At 35.9% G+C, this 19,361-nt stretch overlaps 1 protein-coding gene across 2 annotated transcripts in view; it reads left to right on the top strand.

Moving 5' to 3' along the window:
- Positions 1–11,462: 11,462 nt before the first annotated feature.
- The window catches only part of SEZ6 (seizure related 6 homolog), a 577,716-nt gene continuing 569,817 nt past the window's right edge, over positions 11,463–19,361 (top strand). For both annotated transcript variants that reach the window (XM_063449977.1, XM_063449976.1), the window contains exon 1: positions 11,463–11,911. In XM_063449977.1, the coding sequence (XP_063306047.1) occupies positions 11,860–11,911 (52 nt within the window). In that variant the 5' untranslated portion in view covers positions 11,463–11,859. The remainder of the gene's footprint in view (positions 11,912–19,361) is intronic.

Here is a 19,361-nt window from a genome sequence, read left to right as displayed (position 1 = left end):
AACCCCCTATTGTTAATATATGAGAATAATTGTTTGGAGCAGCATAAAACAATAACATGTATTTGTGAATCACAAAACAAATGTATAATAAGCAAAAGCAAAGCATGAACAAAACAATGCATTTTTTTCTTTGCAACACATAAAGGACACAGCAATCAAGGCCAATGATGACAAATGTGAACTAATTTGTTAAATATAACAGAAATTGTTTTTTTCCCTGCACCCAGAATGGCTCACAAAAATATTTGTCGCAGTGACAGTTGGGTGATTGTTTACATATTCTACAGATATGGTAACTATTGAGACATTAAACATACTTGAAAAAATTGTTATATTTGACTTAAATTGTATTACATTGTCAGAGCTTTTCATTTAAGCATATTAGACATCAATGTTGTGAGGTCATCTATGTCCCATTAAGGCCTGCTCATCTTAATTAGCCATCAACAAACCAAGTCATGTGGAAAAAAATTGGACAATGATTTGAAAAAAAGACAATGTACAGTTTAGTCATCTGCCCATTGTCTAATGGTTCATTTGTTCTATGCAGAACTATAATGAGTACAGATAAATGTCCCTTTTCCTTATTGATTCTCTTCTAGCATTAGCTGTCAAACCATGTTTACCAAACAAAGTCTTCCATTACCAATTTTTTGTATTTAAACATTAGGTGTATGTTGTAATAGTTTGGCATTTGGTTTACCAGATGACATTATGCTTTGAGGTGTACAAATCAGAAGATGGATGTAATGTTATATAGCTCTGCTTGTGTGACTAAAAAAAAAAAAAGGGCCATACAATGCCATGTTGTTTATCTTCTAACCCACGTCATGTACTGGAGCATTTTGTTGAGATATATCTTGGTAGTTGGTTGCTGTTTGTAGATTCCACATCTCCTAAGCAGTTGACTGATGCCTTAGGCCATTCCAACATGGCTTTAGTGTTCACAGGTGTCTACTTCTGATGGTAAAACAAGCTAACACTGTTTAATTTCAGTGGAATGATCTATGATGCTGTAGGAGATGGATCGATGTTGATAGTTTCCATAAAACAAGTTGGAAATTGCCTCTTTAACTTATAGAAGTCATAAAAGTGGGGATCCTTCGGCACTGATCGAGCTTGCATAGAAGCCGTAAAGACATGAAAGAAGATAATTAGTTTACAGATGTCATCATGAATGTTTCGATAAATGAGTTATCGTGATATGTAATAAAGTCATCTTTGTCAAAGCATGCTTAATGGCATCATGTAATCCAGTGCAGCCCTTAACTTCTGTACATGTTACAAATACAGATATATGTAAAGGTAAGTATAGAAAAGTCAGAAAAAAATTAAGTAAGGTTTCAAGACAGATACAGGATCATTTTTCTCAGTATTGGTCACCAGGGATGTATTATAATTTGACCTGCTTGACTACAGTTGTGTTATTGTAGTTTGTGTAATTGCCTTTGATGTGGCTTAGCAGGACAGATCCTAAAATTTTGATCTAAGGATGCCTAATTAGAAAATATGTGATTAGCTTGAGTGAAGTTTGACTGTAGATCAGACAATAAGAGGCAGGCAGGGATTTTGCAGGGTGACAAAAAGACCAGGGTGTTCAGCCTAAGGGTAAAGGTCATGACACCTCCCACATATATTGACTGTGCCACTCCCAAAACCAACCCTATACCATGCTCTTGGTCCAATCCTAAACCATTCCATGTGATATAATTCACACTGTGATACAAAGTGAATATTATAAAAGCCTATATTTATAGACCCTAAACGTTTCTGCATCAACCCTATATCATACTGTATGAACCCCAAGCCCTGCAACACACTACATTAAAACACAGCACCCAAAGCAATACCACAGTGTGCGGTATAATTTATTTAAAAAATGGTGCGTTAAGGTGACACTGTCACAAATTATTCAATTGGAGATCTTATTTTTCTCTCAATATTACATGGGACTTAGGGCTATCTCTGAAATTATGGCACAATTAGAACCGGGGCTTTTCAGGTCCCCACTCTGAGCTGCACCCCCTGTCAACCTACCTGTAACAATGCCCCTAACAAGCAGAAAGTCAAGTAACAATTTATCTAGAATACCAAAAATATATCAATAAACAAAGGGGCTTTAATAGTCTTTGCAAAATAATATAATTTAATTGATTGAAGATAACACATTACAATTTACTTAGATAAATGGAACAATACATAAACTGTTATAATGTCAATCCAAGGGTAGTTCACATAATGACTGCTTAATCTCTGGATGCAGTTGGATGCAATTGATTCCTGCCGGAGATAAATTTTAATATAGTTTGTTACTCAATAATAATTAATTGAATCCAAATAAATAAATAGAAATATGATAGTTGAATTTAATGTACACACTGGGTTAAATTATTTCTGTTTTTGTTATTACAATAGTACCTCTTTGCTTGTAGTTGCTGTGTCTTTAAGATTCATGGAATGATATCTCCTATATAAGATTATAGATTAACAATAACTCACACAGATGTGGTGTGAAATGTCCTTTAATTTTGGCTGTAAGATGTATCACTACAAAGCAAGAATTAGTTTTATATGAGATTAATCACATACAAAATAGCAGCTTTGGAAAGCACAGTTTAAAGAACAGATAGAACATAACGGTGGACCGTACAGAAATCAAGCACATTCACTTATACCCAAATGCTGACGCTCAAATCTTGACCCAGATATGACTTGACTCCCAATTCAAGATAATGGTTTAAGAGAGCTATACATTTTTGTTAAAATTTGGGCTAGTGCTGCACATCACTGGAGTCCACTAAAAATTAGAAAAAGGCCCCATTAGTATTATGACTTTCTAAGTCAATCCAATTGGTAGAGCTAGGTATCATACTAAACCTGTGAATGGCAGCAGTGGTTCTTCAGGCACCTGTTATAATTCCAAAAAATCAATCCCTTTATTTCCAACCTGGCAAGTAAGAGCTTGTATACTTCAATCTTGGCTTAACTGTTAAAGGACCACTATAGGCACCCAGACCACTTCAGCTCAATGAAGTGGTCTGGGTGCCAGGTCCCTCTAGTGTTAAGAACAGAACAATGAGTGAGCGCTAGATAACAACAGTGGGCAGCAACTCTATAAGGGAAACCCTCAAATACCCTTAAGAAATAACACAGTAGAAAGCAAATAAAAATAAGAGCTGCGCCTATAGAAACTAAAATAAAAAGTCCAAAATTAGAACGAAGGATAAAAAGTCTTATCTAGATATATTTGGTGCAGTCGTCTGATATGGCAATATTCAGTCCGGAACACTCTTTCTTGATTAGTTCTTCCTTGTGGGTCCACTCATATGTAAGAGACAAGAAAGGGAGCCGGATAGTGTAGTAGGTTAAAAATAAAGAGGTAAAAATAATATAAAACTCTTGAATGCAAACTCACATTTGAGAGAGCAAGAACTTGCTCTGGTGTGAAGGGCGTGCAGCGGTATAATCCCCGCTTATGGGATATGCAGTGAGTGTTCTTCGTATTCGGTGTGTTTCCTCCGTCCTATATACGTCAGACACTCGGATAGAGAGAGACAACCAATAGTGTACACTGATAGGTGACTAATGAGTAAAATAAAAAATAAAATGGATACTCACAAGAGGGGAGCAGGTCAACTGCTCCCTTTAAATAGCGCTGGTGGTATTATCCCCACCTAGGATTGCTTGGAGTCCGGAATAATGATAAAAAAGGCCAGGTACAAAGTAAGATAAATAGGTATAAAAATTCAATATTAAAAGGTAGTAAAATATACTTTAATATTAAAAATACACAATATAATAACCATAAACGCGTTTCGCCAATACGGCGTTATCAATATGGGGAAAGAACCTGATACCTGGCAATGGAAACTTTAAATAACAAACACAGTATTTTGAAATTGGCGCCAAAAAATTGGGCAACCAATCACAGCAAGAGTTAACAATAAGAAAATAAAATCGATTTAAAACAGTGTGAATATAGTATAACAGGATAGAGAGCCATAATAGCAGCATAAGTGTATAATTATATATGTAAAACGAACTATATGTACAACGGAACAATAGAATATAGCACGGTCACATGACCGGCATAAATGCCCAGGGGGATGTTGGGAACTGTAGTAGGACGCCGGTGGGCACTGCGCAGCCGCCGGCGTCTTAATAGGGATGCGGCTGGGGGGGGCGTGTATGAAATCACGTCAGCTCGCATTGGACATGCGGCTGACGTGAAGGAAAGTAACGACGGCCAGCACAAAGCTGCGGCCGTCGATATGAAAGGGGCGGGGGGAAGATGGCGCTGCGGGCGTCATGGCAACCAAAATAACAAAGCCGGTCGGCTCGCATAATAGTGCGGCCGGCCGGCCAGGGCAAAAAGCAAAAATAAAAAGGAGATAAGAATTGGGAATAAATGGAATAAAATAAAAACATAAGTTACACATCATGTCTGATCCATAAAACAGTGTGATCAGACATGATTGTAATAAAGGAGGGAAGCATAGATAAATAGTATATAGAGTATAAAAAAAAAAAAAAAAAAAGGAGAAAGAAAACAACTTAATACAGCATATAATATAAGCATGAAATGGATAATACAGCATATCTGGTTGGGCATGATGGTATATAAGAAAAGAAAAACGGAAGCATATAAAAAACAGAGGACATCTTAAAGGGACAGTAATCTCAAAAAATATTAACACATAAAATATTAAAAATGCAATATATACAGAAATTATAAGAAGTTAAACAAGTCAAAATCAACATTTAGGCCAAGTGGGGCAAGGGTTTGGAGTTTGTAAACCCACTCCATTTCTTTTTTGCCTAAAATATTCTTAATATTTCCACCCCTCCATGGGATGACACATTTTTTTATCCCAATATATTTTAGCATTTTCGGGTCTTTGTTATGTATAATAAAATGTTTGGATACAGAGTGATTCTGGTATCCATTTTTAATATTTCTGCAATGCTCGCCCAGGCGAGTCTTTAGGCACCTCGTGGTCATTCCAACATACTGGAGGCCACAGGGACATTCGAGCAGATATATAAAAATTTTTGTAGAGCAATTAATAAAATCATTTATTTTATAAACCTTATTCGTCCTATTTGATACAAATTCGGTAACCTTTTGAGGGACATCGGGGTTGGTGGTTCTGCATACTATGCACATTTTACACTTACAAAAACCTTTAATTTGTGGAAAAAAGGATACGGAGGGTTTTATTTTTTTATCTCTAGTAAAATTCTTAGTTAGGATAGACTTAAAATTTTGTGCTCCCCTAAATATAACATTTGGGCGATCGGGTATAATTTTGCTTAGTGTTTCATCTTGTTTTAAAAGATGCCAATGCTTCCTTATAATCATTTTTACATTGTTACTTTTATTATTAAAGTTAAAAATAATTGGTAAGGACATAGCCGTACCTGTGACTTTAGGTTATGTCCTTACCAACTGAACTTTTAAAATACAAACCTAAAGTCACAGGTACGGCTATGTCCTTACCAATTATTTTTAACTTTAATAATAAAAGTAACAATGTAAAAAAGATTATAAGGAAGCATTGGCATCTTTTAAAACAAGATGAAACACTAAGCAAAATTATACCCGATCGCCCAAATGTTATATTTAGGGGAGCACAAAATTTTAAGTCTATCCTAACTAAGAATTTTACTAGAGATAAAAAAATAAAACCCTCCGTATCCTTTTTTCCACAAATTAAAGGTTTTTGTAAGTGTAAAATGTGCATAGTATGCAGAACCACCAACCCCGATGTCCCTCAAAAGGTTACCGAATTTGTATCAAATAGGACGAATAAGGTTTATAAAATAAATGATTTTATTAATTGCTCTACAAAAAATGTTATATATCTGCTCGAATGTCCCTGTGGCCTCCAGTATGTTGGAATGACCACGAGGTGCCTAAAGACTCGCCTGGGCGAGCATTGCAGAAATATTAAAAATGGATACCAGAATCACTCTGTATCCAAACATTTTATTATACATAACAAAGACCCGAAAATGCTAAAATGTATTGGGATAAAAAAATGTGTCATCCCATGGAGGGGTGGAAATATTAAGAATATTTTAGGCAAAAAAGAAATGGAGTGGGTTTACAAACTCCAAACCCTTGCCCCACTTGGCCTAAATGTTGATTTTGACTTGTTTAACTTCTTATAATTTCTGTATATATTGCATTTTTAATATTTTATGTGTTAATATTTTTTGAGATTACTGTCCCTTTAAGATGTCCTCTGTTTTTTATATGCTTCCGTTTTTCTTTTCTTATATACCATCATGCCCAACCAGATATGCTGTATTATCCATTTCATGCTTCTATTATATGCTGTATTAAGTTGTTTTCTTTCTCCTTTTTTTTTTTTTTTTTTTATACTCTATATACTATTTATCTATGCTTCCCTCCTTTATTACAATCATGTCTGATCACACTGTTTTATGGACCAGACATGATGTGTAACTTATGTTTTTATTTTATTCCATTTATTCCCAATTCTTATCTCCTTTTTATTTTTGCTTTTTGCCCTGGCCGGCCGGCCGCACTATTGTGCGAGCCGACCGGCTTTGTTATTTTGGTTGCCATGACGCCCGCAGCGCCATCTTCCCCCCGCCCCTTTCATATCGACGGCCGCAGCTTTGTGCTGGCCGTCGTTACTTTCCTTCACGTCAGCCGCATGTCCAATGCGAGCTGACGTGATTTCATACACGCCCCCCCCAGCCGCATCCCTATTAAGACGCCGGCGGCTGCGCAGTGCCCACCGGCGTCCTACTACAGTTCCCAACATCCCCCTGGGCATTTATGCCGGTCATGTGACCGTGCTATATTCTATTGTTCCGTTGTACATATAGTTCGTTTTACATATATAATTATACACTTATGCTGCTATTATGGCTCTCTATCCTGTTATACTATATTCACACTGTTTTAAATCGATTTTATTTTCTTATTGTTAACTCTTGCTGTGATTGGTTGCCCAATTTTTTGGCGCCAATTTCAAAATACTGTGTTTGTTATTTAAAGTTTCCATTGCCAGGTATCAGGTTCTTTCCCCATATTGATAACGCCGTATTGGCGAAACGCGTTTATGGTTATTATATTGTGTATTTTTAATATTAAAGTATATTTTACTACCTTTTAATATTGAATTTTTATACCTATTTATCTTACTTTGTACCTGGCCTTTTTTATCATTATTCCGGACTCCAAGCAATCCTAGGTGGGGATAATACTTCCAGCGCTATTTAAAGGGAGCAGTTGACCTGCTCCCCTCTTGTGAGTATCCATTTTATTTTTTATTTTACTCATTAGTCACCTATCAGTGTACACTATTGGTTGTCTCTCTCTATCCGAGTGTCTGACGTATATAGGACGGAGGAAACACACCGAATACGAAGAACACTCACTGCATATCCCATAAGCGGGGATTATACCGCTGCACGCCCTTCACACCAGAGCAAGTTCTTGCTCTCTCAAATGTGAGTTTGCATTCAAGAGTTTTATATTATTTTTACCTCTTTATTTTTAACCTACTACACTATCCGGCTCCCTTTCTTGTCTCTTACATATGAGTGGACCCACAAGGAAGAACTAATCAAGAAAGAGTGTTCCGGACTGAATATTGCCATATCAGACGACTGCACCAAATATATCTAGATAAGACTTTTTATCCTTCGTTCTAATTTTGGACTTTTTATTTTAGTTTCTATAGGCGCAGCTCTTATTTTTATTTGCCCTCTAGTGTTAACCCTGCAACTGAAAACATAGCAGTTTCAGAGAAACTGCTATGTTTCACTGAGGGTTAATCCAGCCTCTACTGGCTGTCTCACTGACAGCCACTAGAAGGCTGCTTCAGCGATTCTCACTGTGAAAATCACAGTGAGAAGACGCTGGACGTCCATAGGAAAGCATTGAGTAATGCTTTCCTATGGGCGGTTTGAATGCGTGCACGGCTCTTGCCGCGCATGCACATTTGGAGCTGACATCAGCAGAGGGAGGAGAGTTCCCCAGCGCCGAGGGAGCCCGGTGCTGGAGAAAGGTAAGTGGCTGAAGGGGTTTTCCTGGCACTTTCCTTAAGCATTTACAATCATAATTCAAACTTTACTGTTCCATAACACTCACTGATTCAGAATGAAGAGCTGGGAAAAAAATGATTGCATTAAATATTTGAAGAGACCCAGGACGGCACTATTAAAAACAATCTTCATTTAAATTATTGTTTCATGAGTACTGCATCTGTTACTTGTGTCTTAATGTTACATTCCTAAAAATGCATAATTTTCAGGAGATTCAATATTTTACAATTCGTAGGAAATGAGGCAAACAATATCTAACTCTTCTCACCAGCTTTATAGCCAAGAATGTCATACTGATATACTGCACACTGCACTTAGGCGTGAATTGAAGGTTTCATGGGAACCTATGGGACACTTCAAATAAATAAAAACAAGTCTATTCATTTGTAAAGATGTTATGGACATTGTGAGCATTAGAGTGAACTCTGACAGTCTAAGAGATTGACTCACGGTGATCTTATAATTTTTAAGACATATAATATCAGAAAGATAACTTGGTAGCAAGACGTTTTATTTTTACTCGTTTGGAGGCTTGATGAGTGAGTAATTAGTTGTTTAAATACCACTGTCACCAGCTTTTAAATATGATATAATGATAATTAAGCTTTTTTTTTTTCTATACACAGTTTGGTGCTGATGCAGCTGCCTGGAGCCTTGGCATTTATTTAGTGCAAAGTAGTCATTTATTGTCCTTTGTATGCTCAAAAGCCATCTTCATTATCCTGTGAATCTAAAATACAGAACAAATATATCAAACACTTTGTGTTGTACGGTTTAGCAGTGTTGGAAGTGAAAGTGCCCTGGGCCTCTTATGAATACAGACACACAAAATATATATATTTCCTTTCTATTGTGGCCGTGTGGCTCTGTTGACATGTTGGCTTTTATGTTAATTCACTCTTTGTCATTCCATTGACTAACAACTAGTGTACAAAATTGTATCTGGCTTTATTAGATATTGCTGTTGATGTTTCTTGTCATATCAATTAACAGGATGCAGTTATTTTAATTAAACTGAGTGGCCTAAGAAATCCCTTGAGCTTTAAAGAGAGATGGAGGGAAAGACAGAGAGAGAGAAAAAGAAATAGCACAAACCAGAAAGCCTTCAATCTCAAAAAAAGGGTTTTAAGAAATGTGGTTATGGTTTCCAAGGAAATAAATTAATTTGGCTCAGAACAGCATAAATATTCATAAACAGCCATTAAATACAGTATAAAATGTATACTGCAGAGGCGCTTACATTCTAAAGATAGCCTGGGATAGCAAAATAAACCACATATTGGCTTAGTTGTTCTTCAGACAGATTTGTGTAATACACTAACAGGGTTATTAACTAAATGCACATTTGCAGCACTGATCCAGGAAGCACCTCTAGTGGCCATCTGAGTGACTGCCACTGGAGGTGTCCCTAGGGAGCCATGTAAACACTGCCTTTTGTCTTAACATGAAAAAGCCTTCAGGAACATACTATACTCACCGGTATAACTACATAAAGCTGTAGTTGTTCTGATGACAATAGCATCTCTTTAAGATAATATGTTTTTATGTTTTAGTATCATTAGAGTATCCTACACCCATGACATTCCTGAATAACAGTTACTGTCTTGATGTAATGATATTCTACATACTATGGTGTCTGTTCTCAAATATCTTCATTATTGTGCTATTACCATATCATCTGTTGTCAGTATATTTTACAGTACAGAATGACACAGATCTATGAGAGAGGCTTAAAGGAACACTCGAAAGCACCATAACCACTACATTGCACTTTACTAATTGCAGTGCCAGGAGTGCCCTGATGCCCCCTTCATGTAAGTAGTTTGTTTAGTAATGGTTTTACTTCTAACCAGGATTGTGTCAGGCACCACTTTCATCCTCCACTGCAGCCTCTTTTAGAAGCTCTAAGGTCTGCGCTGAGCCTGGCAAGGGCACTGCTTAGCGTACTGACTGAGTGCAATGAGACAATGAACTTGCCCCGTATCGCAGGACGTAGTTCAGGGGAACTAACAGGAGCTTCTATCACGAGCTTCTGTCACTCCTCAACGGCGAGAGTAGAAGCAGGGAGCGCTGGCAGTGTTGGTGCTCTTCCCCTTAGGTGGTCTCCAAGTCAAATCATTACTAGAATGTTGAAGTGGTTATGGTGCTTGGAGTGTTCCTTTAATATTAAATAGTGATGAGACTCTCTTTTGTAATTTTTGTAGGAATTGATGGCTGAATAATGGTATATGTTACATGATATCATGATAAACATATGTGAATGCAAACCACATACATGTCAAAACAATTCTGACTTTTGACTTACTGTATAAATATATATCTACACAGAGAGAGAGAACAAACCCTTCTATTTATATAGAGCAAAATGTCCAGGTATATAAAATACTATCCCCTATTTAAAACAGCAGGCAACTCATTCCAATAACGGTATGAAGGTGATACTTGTGCCCTGAGCTGCCTTAGCCCTGTCTCCCCATTGGCTGGCAGTGCCACAGCACTTCCCCTGAGCTGGTCCCCAAGTCAAATTATTACTAGCTTGCTGAAGTGGTTATGGTTCTTGGAATGTTCATTTAATGTTAAATAGTGATTAGACTCATTTTTGAAATTTTTTGTAGGAATTGATGGCTGAATAATAGTATTCAGTCAAATTGTTACTAGCTTGCTGAAGTGGTTATGGTTCTTAGAGTGTTCCTTTAAGGTAAAATAGTGATTATACTCATTTTGTGATTTTTGTAGGAATTGATGGCTGAATAATAGTATTCAGTCAAATTATTACTAGCTTGCTGAAGTGGTTATGGTTCTTGGAGTGTTCCTTTAATGTTAAATAGTGATTAGACTCATTTTTGAAAATTTTTGTAGGAATTGATGGCTGAATAATAGTATTCAGTCAAATTGTTACTAGCTTGCTGAAGTGGTTATGGTTCTTAGAGTGTTCCTTTAAGGTAAAATAGCGATTATACTCATTTTGTGATTTTGTAGGAATTGATGGCTGAATAATAGTATTAATTACACGAGGTCTTGATAGACACATGTGAATGCATTGTGTATATATATAATTCCACACACAAAGAGGGAAGAAATCTTTCTATTTATCTAGAGCAATATTTCCAGGTATATAAAATACTATCCCCTATTTAAAGCAGCAGGCAGCTCATTCCAATAACGGTATGAAGGTAACAGCCATACTGTATACGGAGCAGTGAGCCGGCAGTGAACGTTCTAAACACGAACTCGAGGTTGTGGGTTATGGAATGTTGGCAATGCTTGTGCCCTGAGCTGCATTTGCCCTGTCTCCCCATTGGCTGGCTGTGTCGGAGCTCTTCCTCTCAGCCCTGAGCTGGCTGTTCCTGTGGTAGACGCTAGGCGCTGTCCGCGGTGCTGATCTGTGCTAGCGGTGCTGCTGCTGACAGCTCCAGAGGCAGCGAATCCTCTCCCTCGCTCAGTGATATGAAAGCGTCTCCTCACTACAGCTGATTGCAATTACACCAACAAACAACTGCCAGGCTATCTAACAAGAACCACAACAAGCTGATTTTTTTCCCCCCTCTATCTCCCTTGCTATTTTTTATTTGTGTAATTGCTTCTCCCTCCCCTCTTCACCCAGCACTTCCAGCCCTGGGTGTTTCATTCAATGCTGATTCTTTCTCCAGCCTGATCAGTCTATGTTTCTCTTCTGCTTCCAAAGTATTGGAGAGGGAGAAAAAACCAGAAGGTAGCAAGAAGGGCTGAATTAACAGAGGCAGCTCCTTGCAATAAGGAGATTATCCTAAGAACATGTATGCTGTGGGCTTTATGTTAGCTTCTGTGATGCACATCCAGGCTCAAGGTAAGGACTTGCCCAATCATTTGATTTTCCTGTTGAATTATGTCTGTCAAACAGCTATTCAATTTGTCATTGTTTAAAGCCACACTGCTTTTGTGAAACATAGGTCACTTCATCACATATTTACAGAGCAGGAGGCTCCCAAGTTCACAATCCCTTTAAATGCTGTTATTGTTGGTGTTTTATTTATCTGTTTTATATATCTATCTCAAGTGTACTTTGCTTATTCTTGCATGGGTTATTCACTTCTATAGTTCTTTAAATCTGCTTTTGACTGATGCACTCCAATAAGTCACACTGCTGTTTAAACTGGGATTAAAAAAAAAAAAAAAAAGGATTGGAATGCTGTGGAAGAATCTGTGCTTGATAGATATGTCAATTCTAAAAAGTAAAGTGCCTGGGGTATCTCATAATTACTTCTTTTTGATAATCTCATTTTGTTGCAAATGAAATGGCATTTAATCATTTGCCTCGAAATAATAGAATTTTTATGCAGCAATTCGTTTTAACAATGAACTCTCACTCCGATGCACAATTAATTAAGTTATTGGCAAATGATTTACCTCATTTGTGAAATATTACATCCTGTTTTTTTTTTTTTGTTTTTTTTTTTTTTACAATCTATTTTATGGGATTTCCCAAGAGAGCATCTGCTTAATGGGGTAAAATTTAGTAAGTTGAAAATAATTAAAAGCACCCTTTAAAAGCATTTTGACAAAGTTTCAACATACTTTTTTTCCACAGAGCAATCACAAAGTCTATTTGACACATCTTGCAGGGGGAGGAATGAGGAGGGGGGAGGGATTTGCCTCCCCTCCTTTACTTCCTAGTTTGCTAAGTGTGATTGAGTGCCAAATTGTAGCATGTGCTCAATGATTATTGGTTAAATTGTTAGAGCAACAAAGTGTTAACTTAAACTACTTGAAAACTTGAATTCCTGATCTGTGTATGTCCCTTTAACCCTGCATAATCATGCCCTATTGTCTTTAGATCAAGGCAGATCTCCAGTAGTTTCCAGATTTCAACTCTTATCATCCTCAGCCACTGTCTTATTGAGGGCAGTGAGAGGGCAATCCAAGAAACAATCAGGGTAGGGGCTCTAGGCTTTCTCTCTGTAAATTAGATCTGGGAGTTTTCAATTTGTCCCTAAATGACTCTGTAGGAAAGCAAACTCCATTTAGATATGACTGGAAATGCCTGTGAAGTGATATATTTCAATAGTACCTTTCTCTGCCTGACCAGACTCGAAATACTGTTTGCTTTAGAACTAACTGCCTATGAGGTAGGTTTGGACCTGCATGTTAATTTTGTAAACATTTATTATTTCTTTGTTTTAAAGTTAAATTCATTATTTCTGTATTTTATTTTTATTTATGGCGTATGCCGCAACTAATTTAAAAACCATCCTTCAAAACAAATATGAAATTAGTGTCCCTCTAAAAATGTAATAACACCAGAACACAGTTGTCACTCAGAGTATCAGTGGTGAGTAATTTATTGCTCTCTCTGCCAGCTGAGCTTGGGAGCTGATTATGAGCAGGGAGCAAAACAATTTTCAGAAAGAATGCTGGCATATTTGTTAAACCAATAAACAGGAAGAAACTGTAATCGAATTCCTTAAACATGATTACAATTTCGAAGGCACATTTTTTTAATCTGGTCAGTTATAGAAGTTTCATTACACAGAGCACTCAGACGACTTTTAGATATTTCCTTGGAAAACATAAAGAGAGTTTATTTAACAATAAAGCACTCGCCCGTTTATCCTAGGCTACTGATAAATGTATTTGCTTGATGAGCAAAACACGTGATGTATTTATCAAGTACTTGGATTGCTACTAGGCTAAAAGCTGCCGGAGGTGTATTTGGAAAGAAAGTACCATTTAACCTTTGTACGCCATTGGATGAGAAACACATTGAGAAGCCATAAATTGCCCATTAAGGGTTAACTTTTAGATTTACATCACTTCAACAATGCATTGATGTAATGATATGACATTATGCCAAGTTACTCTAAAACAATGGATTATGTTCGTTTAATTTTTATTAAATACTGAACTACCTTCGTGAGAATCCATTGGCAAGTTTGCACTCAATTCTGACTTCTACAGTTGTCAATCACCGCGTTTTCTTATCACGAGTGCATCCACAGTTGTGATTTGTGCTTTTTGATGAAAATCACTTTTAGTGTATTCTGAGATCTCTCTTAATTTAACTCAAATATATACTTGTGGTCATGACTTATATTGATAACTAAACCTAACTGTGCCTGCTCATTTACATTACCCCAATGTGCAGCCGTGTCTTGTAACACACTGCCATTTTCATTAGCTGATTGGAAATAACTTCTCAAGAATCTTTTAAAATATCGATGTGACACAGAATTAGAAATCTGCTGAAGATGGGACAGGAAAGACATGTGGTTTAGATAGATGGCTGGTGAACGCAGAAGTATCGGTTTCTTTGTTTAAGTTTCAATCAAAATAAAATAACAAAACTAAACACAAGCAGTGGGATTATTACTTTTAAAGTCAGCCTGTTGATGTTCATTCATTGAACTAGAAATTGTGGAAAATTGCCAAAGGATTTGCCAATTATAGGCTGACATTTAGAGTTCTAAAAGTAGCTCAGATTTATTATCACTTTGGCCTAAAATGTTCGATTTCTTTGACCAAGTTAGTTAAAAAATCCCTACACGACCCACATAAGGGTCCAGAGAAAATCTTGTGCTTCATTCAGTCTTCATTTACATCATTAATATGATTGTAATGATGCACTTATTGTTAATATATCATAGGAACTTATTATTAGCCCAGAAATATGTGAGGGCATGAGATAAGTTGTACTTTAGAAGATGGTGATGATGGAATGGTGGATGGTATTTACTTGAGTTCATCCACCATAGAGATAAAAATGTCAATTGATGGAAATCATTAAGGCTTTTTCACTAAACGTTGAACTGTACAGGATTATTCACTAAACCAAAGGTAGGCACTTCAAATGTTGTGCACTACATGTCCCCTGATGCTTTGCCCATTCTGGAAATGTAATCTACAACATTTGGAGTGCCAAAGGTTGCCTACACCTGCACTAAACACTGAATGTCTGTCAATTAAGTTTGAATGGCAAAACTGTGACAAAAATAGCTGTGATCATGGCTCTGATGGAGAATTTTTCATGATCAGCTATTTTGTCTCAGTTTTTCCATTCAAATTTAATTTGGGAAAAATTCAGAGTTTAGTGAATATCCCTGGGAGTTTATGGAAAACCTAATTGCACCATTCAAGCGAAAATTGCCAATCTGTGACTGGAACTGGGAAGCTTCTAAATCGGCACTGTTTTTTTACCTAAATTTAATGTTTATTAGTGTTTAGGAGGATCTCCCAGTGTTAGTAGATCCTTATCAAGCCTTTAAATGAATAGCCATTGTTTAGCTACACCTCCAAGGATTCACAAAAAAAATAAATGAATGATTGAAAATGCTAAGCACTCAGACAGTGCTACCTTTTATTACATGTTCCTTAGGAAAACCGATAACCTGGAAAGGTCCTTAATTCTAGTCATTAGTATATGGTCCTGTGGAATTGGAATCCTGCGCCTGTTACATTCATATATTATTACTTTAAAACAAGTTAAGGTCTGATATTTAAGGTGTTTCAGGTTGTAGCTGTCATCCCATCCACCGTTTTACAAAATATAGGCTTGTTATTCTTCTTGATATTCTTTAGTCATTATCAGTCTAAATTCTCTCAATAAACATTTTTTGATATTAAAATATATAGGCCCAAGTATGAATGTACTATACCTGTATGTATTGTCTGAGAAATTAAAGTTAGACGTGTTGTGAAAAAAAAAAACTGTTTATATTACCTCTTTGTGAGTTATTTCTACGCATTGCCTTATGTAACCGGATTAAAAAGAAACTTACATTTCTGAATGAAGCACAGCTAATTTTACCAGGTTTTTGTACAAAGAAGACTTTGCTAAATTTATCATTGCAATTTTCTGAGAAATAGACTTTTTATCTCTTGCACAACAGTTACTGTACAGTATTTTTCAGTCTAGTTGGGGGAAAACATTGCAAACCATTTATAAACCTTCCTGAATACTGTAATATTGTAACCTGAAAGGTCAATTTGTTAATCACCCTCTGTTACTCAAAATCGAAAAACTGGGATGAAACGTAACCCTTTGGGTGTAAAGAATGTGAAATATAATTGTTTCACTCACATGTTCAATGTGACCCGTTAGAACGAACAACAGAAGAATTGTCTGTGTTATTTTTAAAATCGACTAATTTATCAACATACCATGCTACATCTGCAAAACTTGTTCCAGAAATGAAAAGAATGAAAAAAAAAACTTTTAGCAATTGCAAATATATTAATAATATAGAAAAAAAAAAAAAACTCCAATACCTTGGATGCTTCATATATTCTTTCTTGTTTATCAAAGCCCTCAAGTTGAAAAGCTGGACCAGCGCAGATGATACAAAGTTATGAAGGTTTTCTAGTTACTCTGGCTGGAAGCATAAAACAATATTTTCAAAGTAGACCTTATTGAAATAAAGGCCGTCTCACATCTCAAAATTCAGGCTCAATATTGCAAATAAATGGAAATCGCCCACTGAGTGCAGCTGAAGATGTTTTGATTAACTTTTTCAGCGAATACAGTATGTCATGTAAAGAATATGGAAACCTTTAATAGCTTGTATTAACCCTTTCAGTACCCACAATCAAAAAGGCTAGTAGTATAAAAATATTTCCGGACTTTAGTTAACATTATTCACTTGCATCTATATAAAACCCCTTACTTTTATCCCATCTGTTCAAAAACTAAAATAAAACAAAATCATTTTTTTTTTTTTTTTTTTTAAATGCTAATTGTATTCACTTTTAAGGCAACATTTTCTTGTTTGGAAACACAGATGTATTTAAAAATGTTTTCAGTATGGATATTCCACATTTTATTCTTTCAAATTTGGTTTTCAGTTTATCATAATCTAATATTTAGGAAATAAAGCCTTTCCATCCTATTGCAGGACGAAAAAATGTTTTACTCATTTAACCCTTTGCATCCCAAAGATAAAAGAGGATTAATACACTGCTTACACCACTGGTACCTGAAGTGTTAAATATAATGTCATTCTTTTCATCCAACCTATTACTGGATGAAGAAATTGGACTCATTTAACCCTTTGCATGCCAGACAGAAAAAAAATAATTAATACACTGCTTACCCAACTGGTACCTAAAGGTTTAAATATAATGTCATTCTTTTCATCCATCATATTACTTAATTAAGACATTTTTCTCATTTAACCCTTTGCGTCCCAGACAGAAAAAGAAGATTAATACACTGCTTATCCAACTGATACCTAAAGTGTTAAGTATACTGTTATTCTTTCCCTTGTGCAGAACATGTTCTGCAAGACTCTACAGTAGAATTTCTTTAAAGTAACGGATAAATATTTTTTATTCATATATATATATACATTTCCTTTACTATTTCATCTGTAGCTTACAATTTGACATGCACAGTAGCAAGGAAACTCATCGTGGTCAGCAACTGCTTTGCCTAAGCTGTAGTTCTGCCTGTTTTGTTACATATTGCCCATTGCAGCATGCAGTGATGGATGGACTGTACGTTTCCTAATGAGCATGTTGACAGGGTGAACTAATAAGGATAGAAAAGAACAGCTAAGCTCAAATAAAAACCTGCTGCCTCAATGGCTAGGAGAGCTGCTCAGCATCCGTAGAGCAAAATCTTCTAATCACTCATTTAGGAAAGCTGATTTTAAGGCTTTATGCCACACTGACTGTATGACAGCGAAACGAATCATCTACTGGCAAAAAGTTTGGTTGGGTTATCTAGCCCATTGCTGAAATTACTTTTACCTCTGTGATCTGTATTGCAGCCTGTATTTTATTATTGTGTGTTTCAGCTCATCCAGCAGAGGGAACCGTAATGTGTACATAACATATACTTTAAGAAAACCAATAGAGGCTTGGAAATGTATTATTTATTGGGTTCAGAGTAATGTTTGAAGTTATCCACAGTTAGGTTTGCTTGACTGTCGAAATACATCTATAATGTTCCATGCTTGACGTTTCTGATCATTGATATATACGGTGGATTTGTTCACACACAGTTCTTCTCTATAGTGACAATTCAAAGTGAATTTGTAGAATTTTAGAAATTCTATGTTCATATTCTTATTTATATTAGGTATAGACGTCTAATAGGTTAAAGAGAACAGATGGCAATTCGCTATGCTGTGCCATGAGAAGTCTGGAATGCTGGGATGGAGGGTCGAGCGTCTTTATATGTGTCCTTATATGGCCAGAGTCTAATCGAAAAGTTCTGACATCATTATAGTCATGCCTATAATAGAACAGTAGCCTATTCTATAGTGCTGCGGAATTTGTTGGCGCTTTATAAATTATAATAATAATAACAATAGACAAAGGGACATACTTGAAAACCCAGGACATACTTGAAAACGAGAGAAATCTCAACGTATCTTTCCTGGTAAAATATTTTATAAATAAATATTTTATAAATAAATAAATGTTACTACCACTACTGTTACTCTTTGGCTGTTCCCTGACTTTCTGGACAAATACAAATACTCTCCATCCAAGATCTCTCTCTCTACCATCTATTTACGTATGTATTGCTGTTTATAATAAGTGTATCTTTTTTTTTATAAAGAACGTCAGATTGCCTATTAATAATTTTGGGTGATATACAAGAATATTACGATGAGCCATTAATATAAGAAGATATAGACATGAAAATAATTCTTATAACATATACATATTCATTGCAGAATTCAAAGTGAATTTAAACTTTAAGGCCAAAATAGTTGAATTGGGAAACTCTCCAAATCAGCTATGCTTCCACTTTGGCTGTTTTGGTCTAAGATTTGAAATCCACTTTGAATTCTCGATTTAGCAAGTAACCTTGTAAACTGTGAGTTGTGGTACAATGATTATACAGATGGAACATGAGATGATATGTTTTATTTACAAATTTCTTATTTATGATATGCCTAATATTTAAAATTAAAAACAGATTTGTATATTATATGATATAACATATCAGAGTGATGCATTGTTGGCAATTCAAAGTGAACTCAAATTGAATTTCAATCTAAATATAAAAAAGTGTACAAAAGAATACAATGGATAAGATAGGCTCAACACTTATGAGGGGAATCCCCTTAACCCCCACAATAAAATCAGACACACAAAAAATAATATAAGTGGAGCTCTAGTATACCTGATATCGAAGATGGATGTACTTGATAAAACACTTTACATAAATCTGTGAACAATATATAACACAATCTTAGTGCAGATGGTACAAACAATAATGATAAAATGTGGATGAAACATTTCCAACTCACAAGGAGAGAGACAATAGGTCACCTGGCCCTACTGTATAGCGC

The sequence above is a fragment of the Pelobates fuscus genome, chromosome 1 (genome assembly GCF_036172605.1).
Source record: "Pelobates fuscus isolate aPelFus1 chromosome 1, aPelFus1.pri, whole genome shotgun sequence".
Taxonomy (NCBI): domain Eukaryota; kingdom Metazoa; phylum Chordata; class Amphibia; order Anura; family Pelobatidae; genus Pelobates; species Pelobates fuscus.
This window is presented reverse-complemented; position numbering and strand designations above follow the sequence as displayed.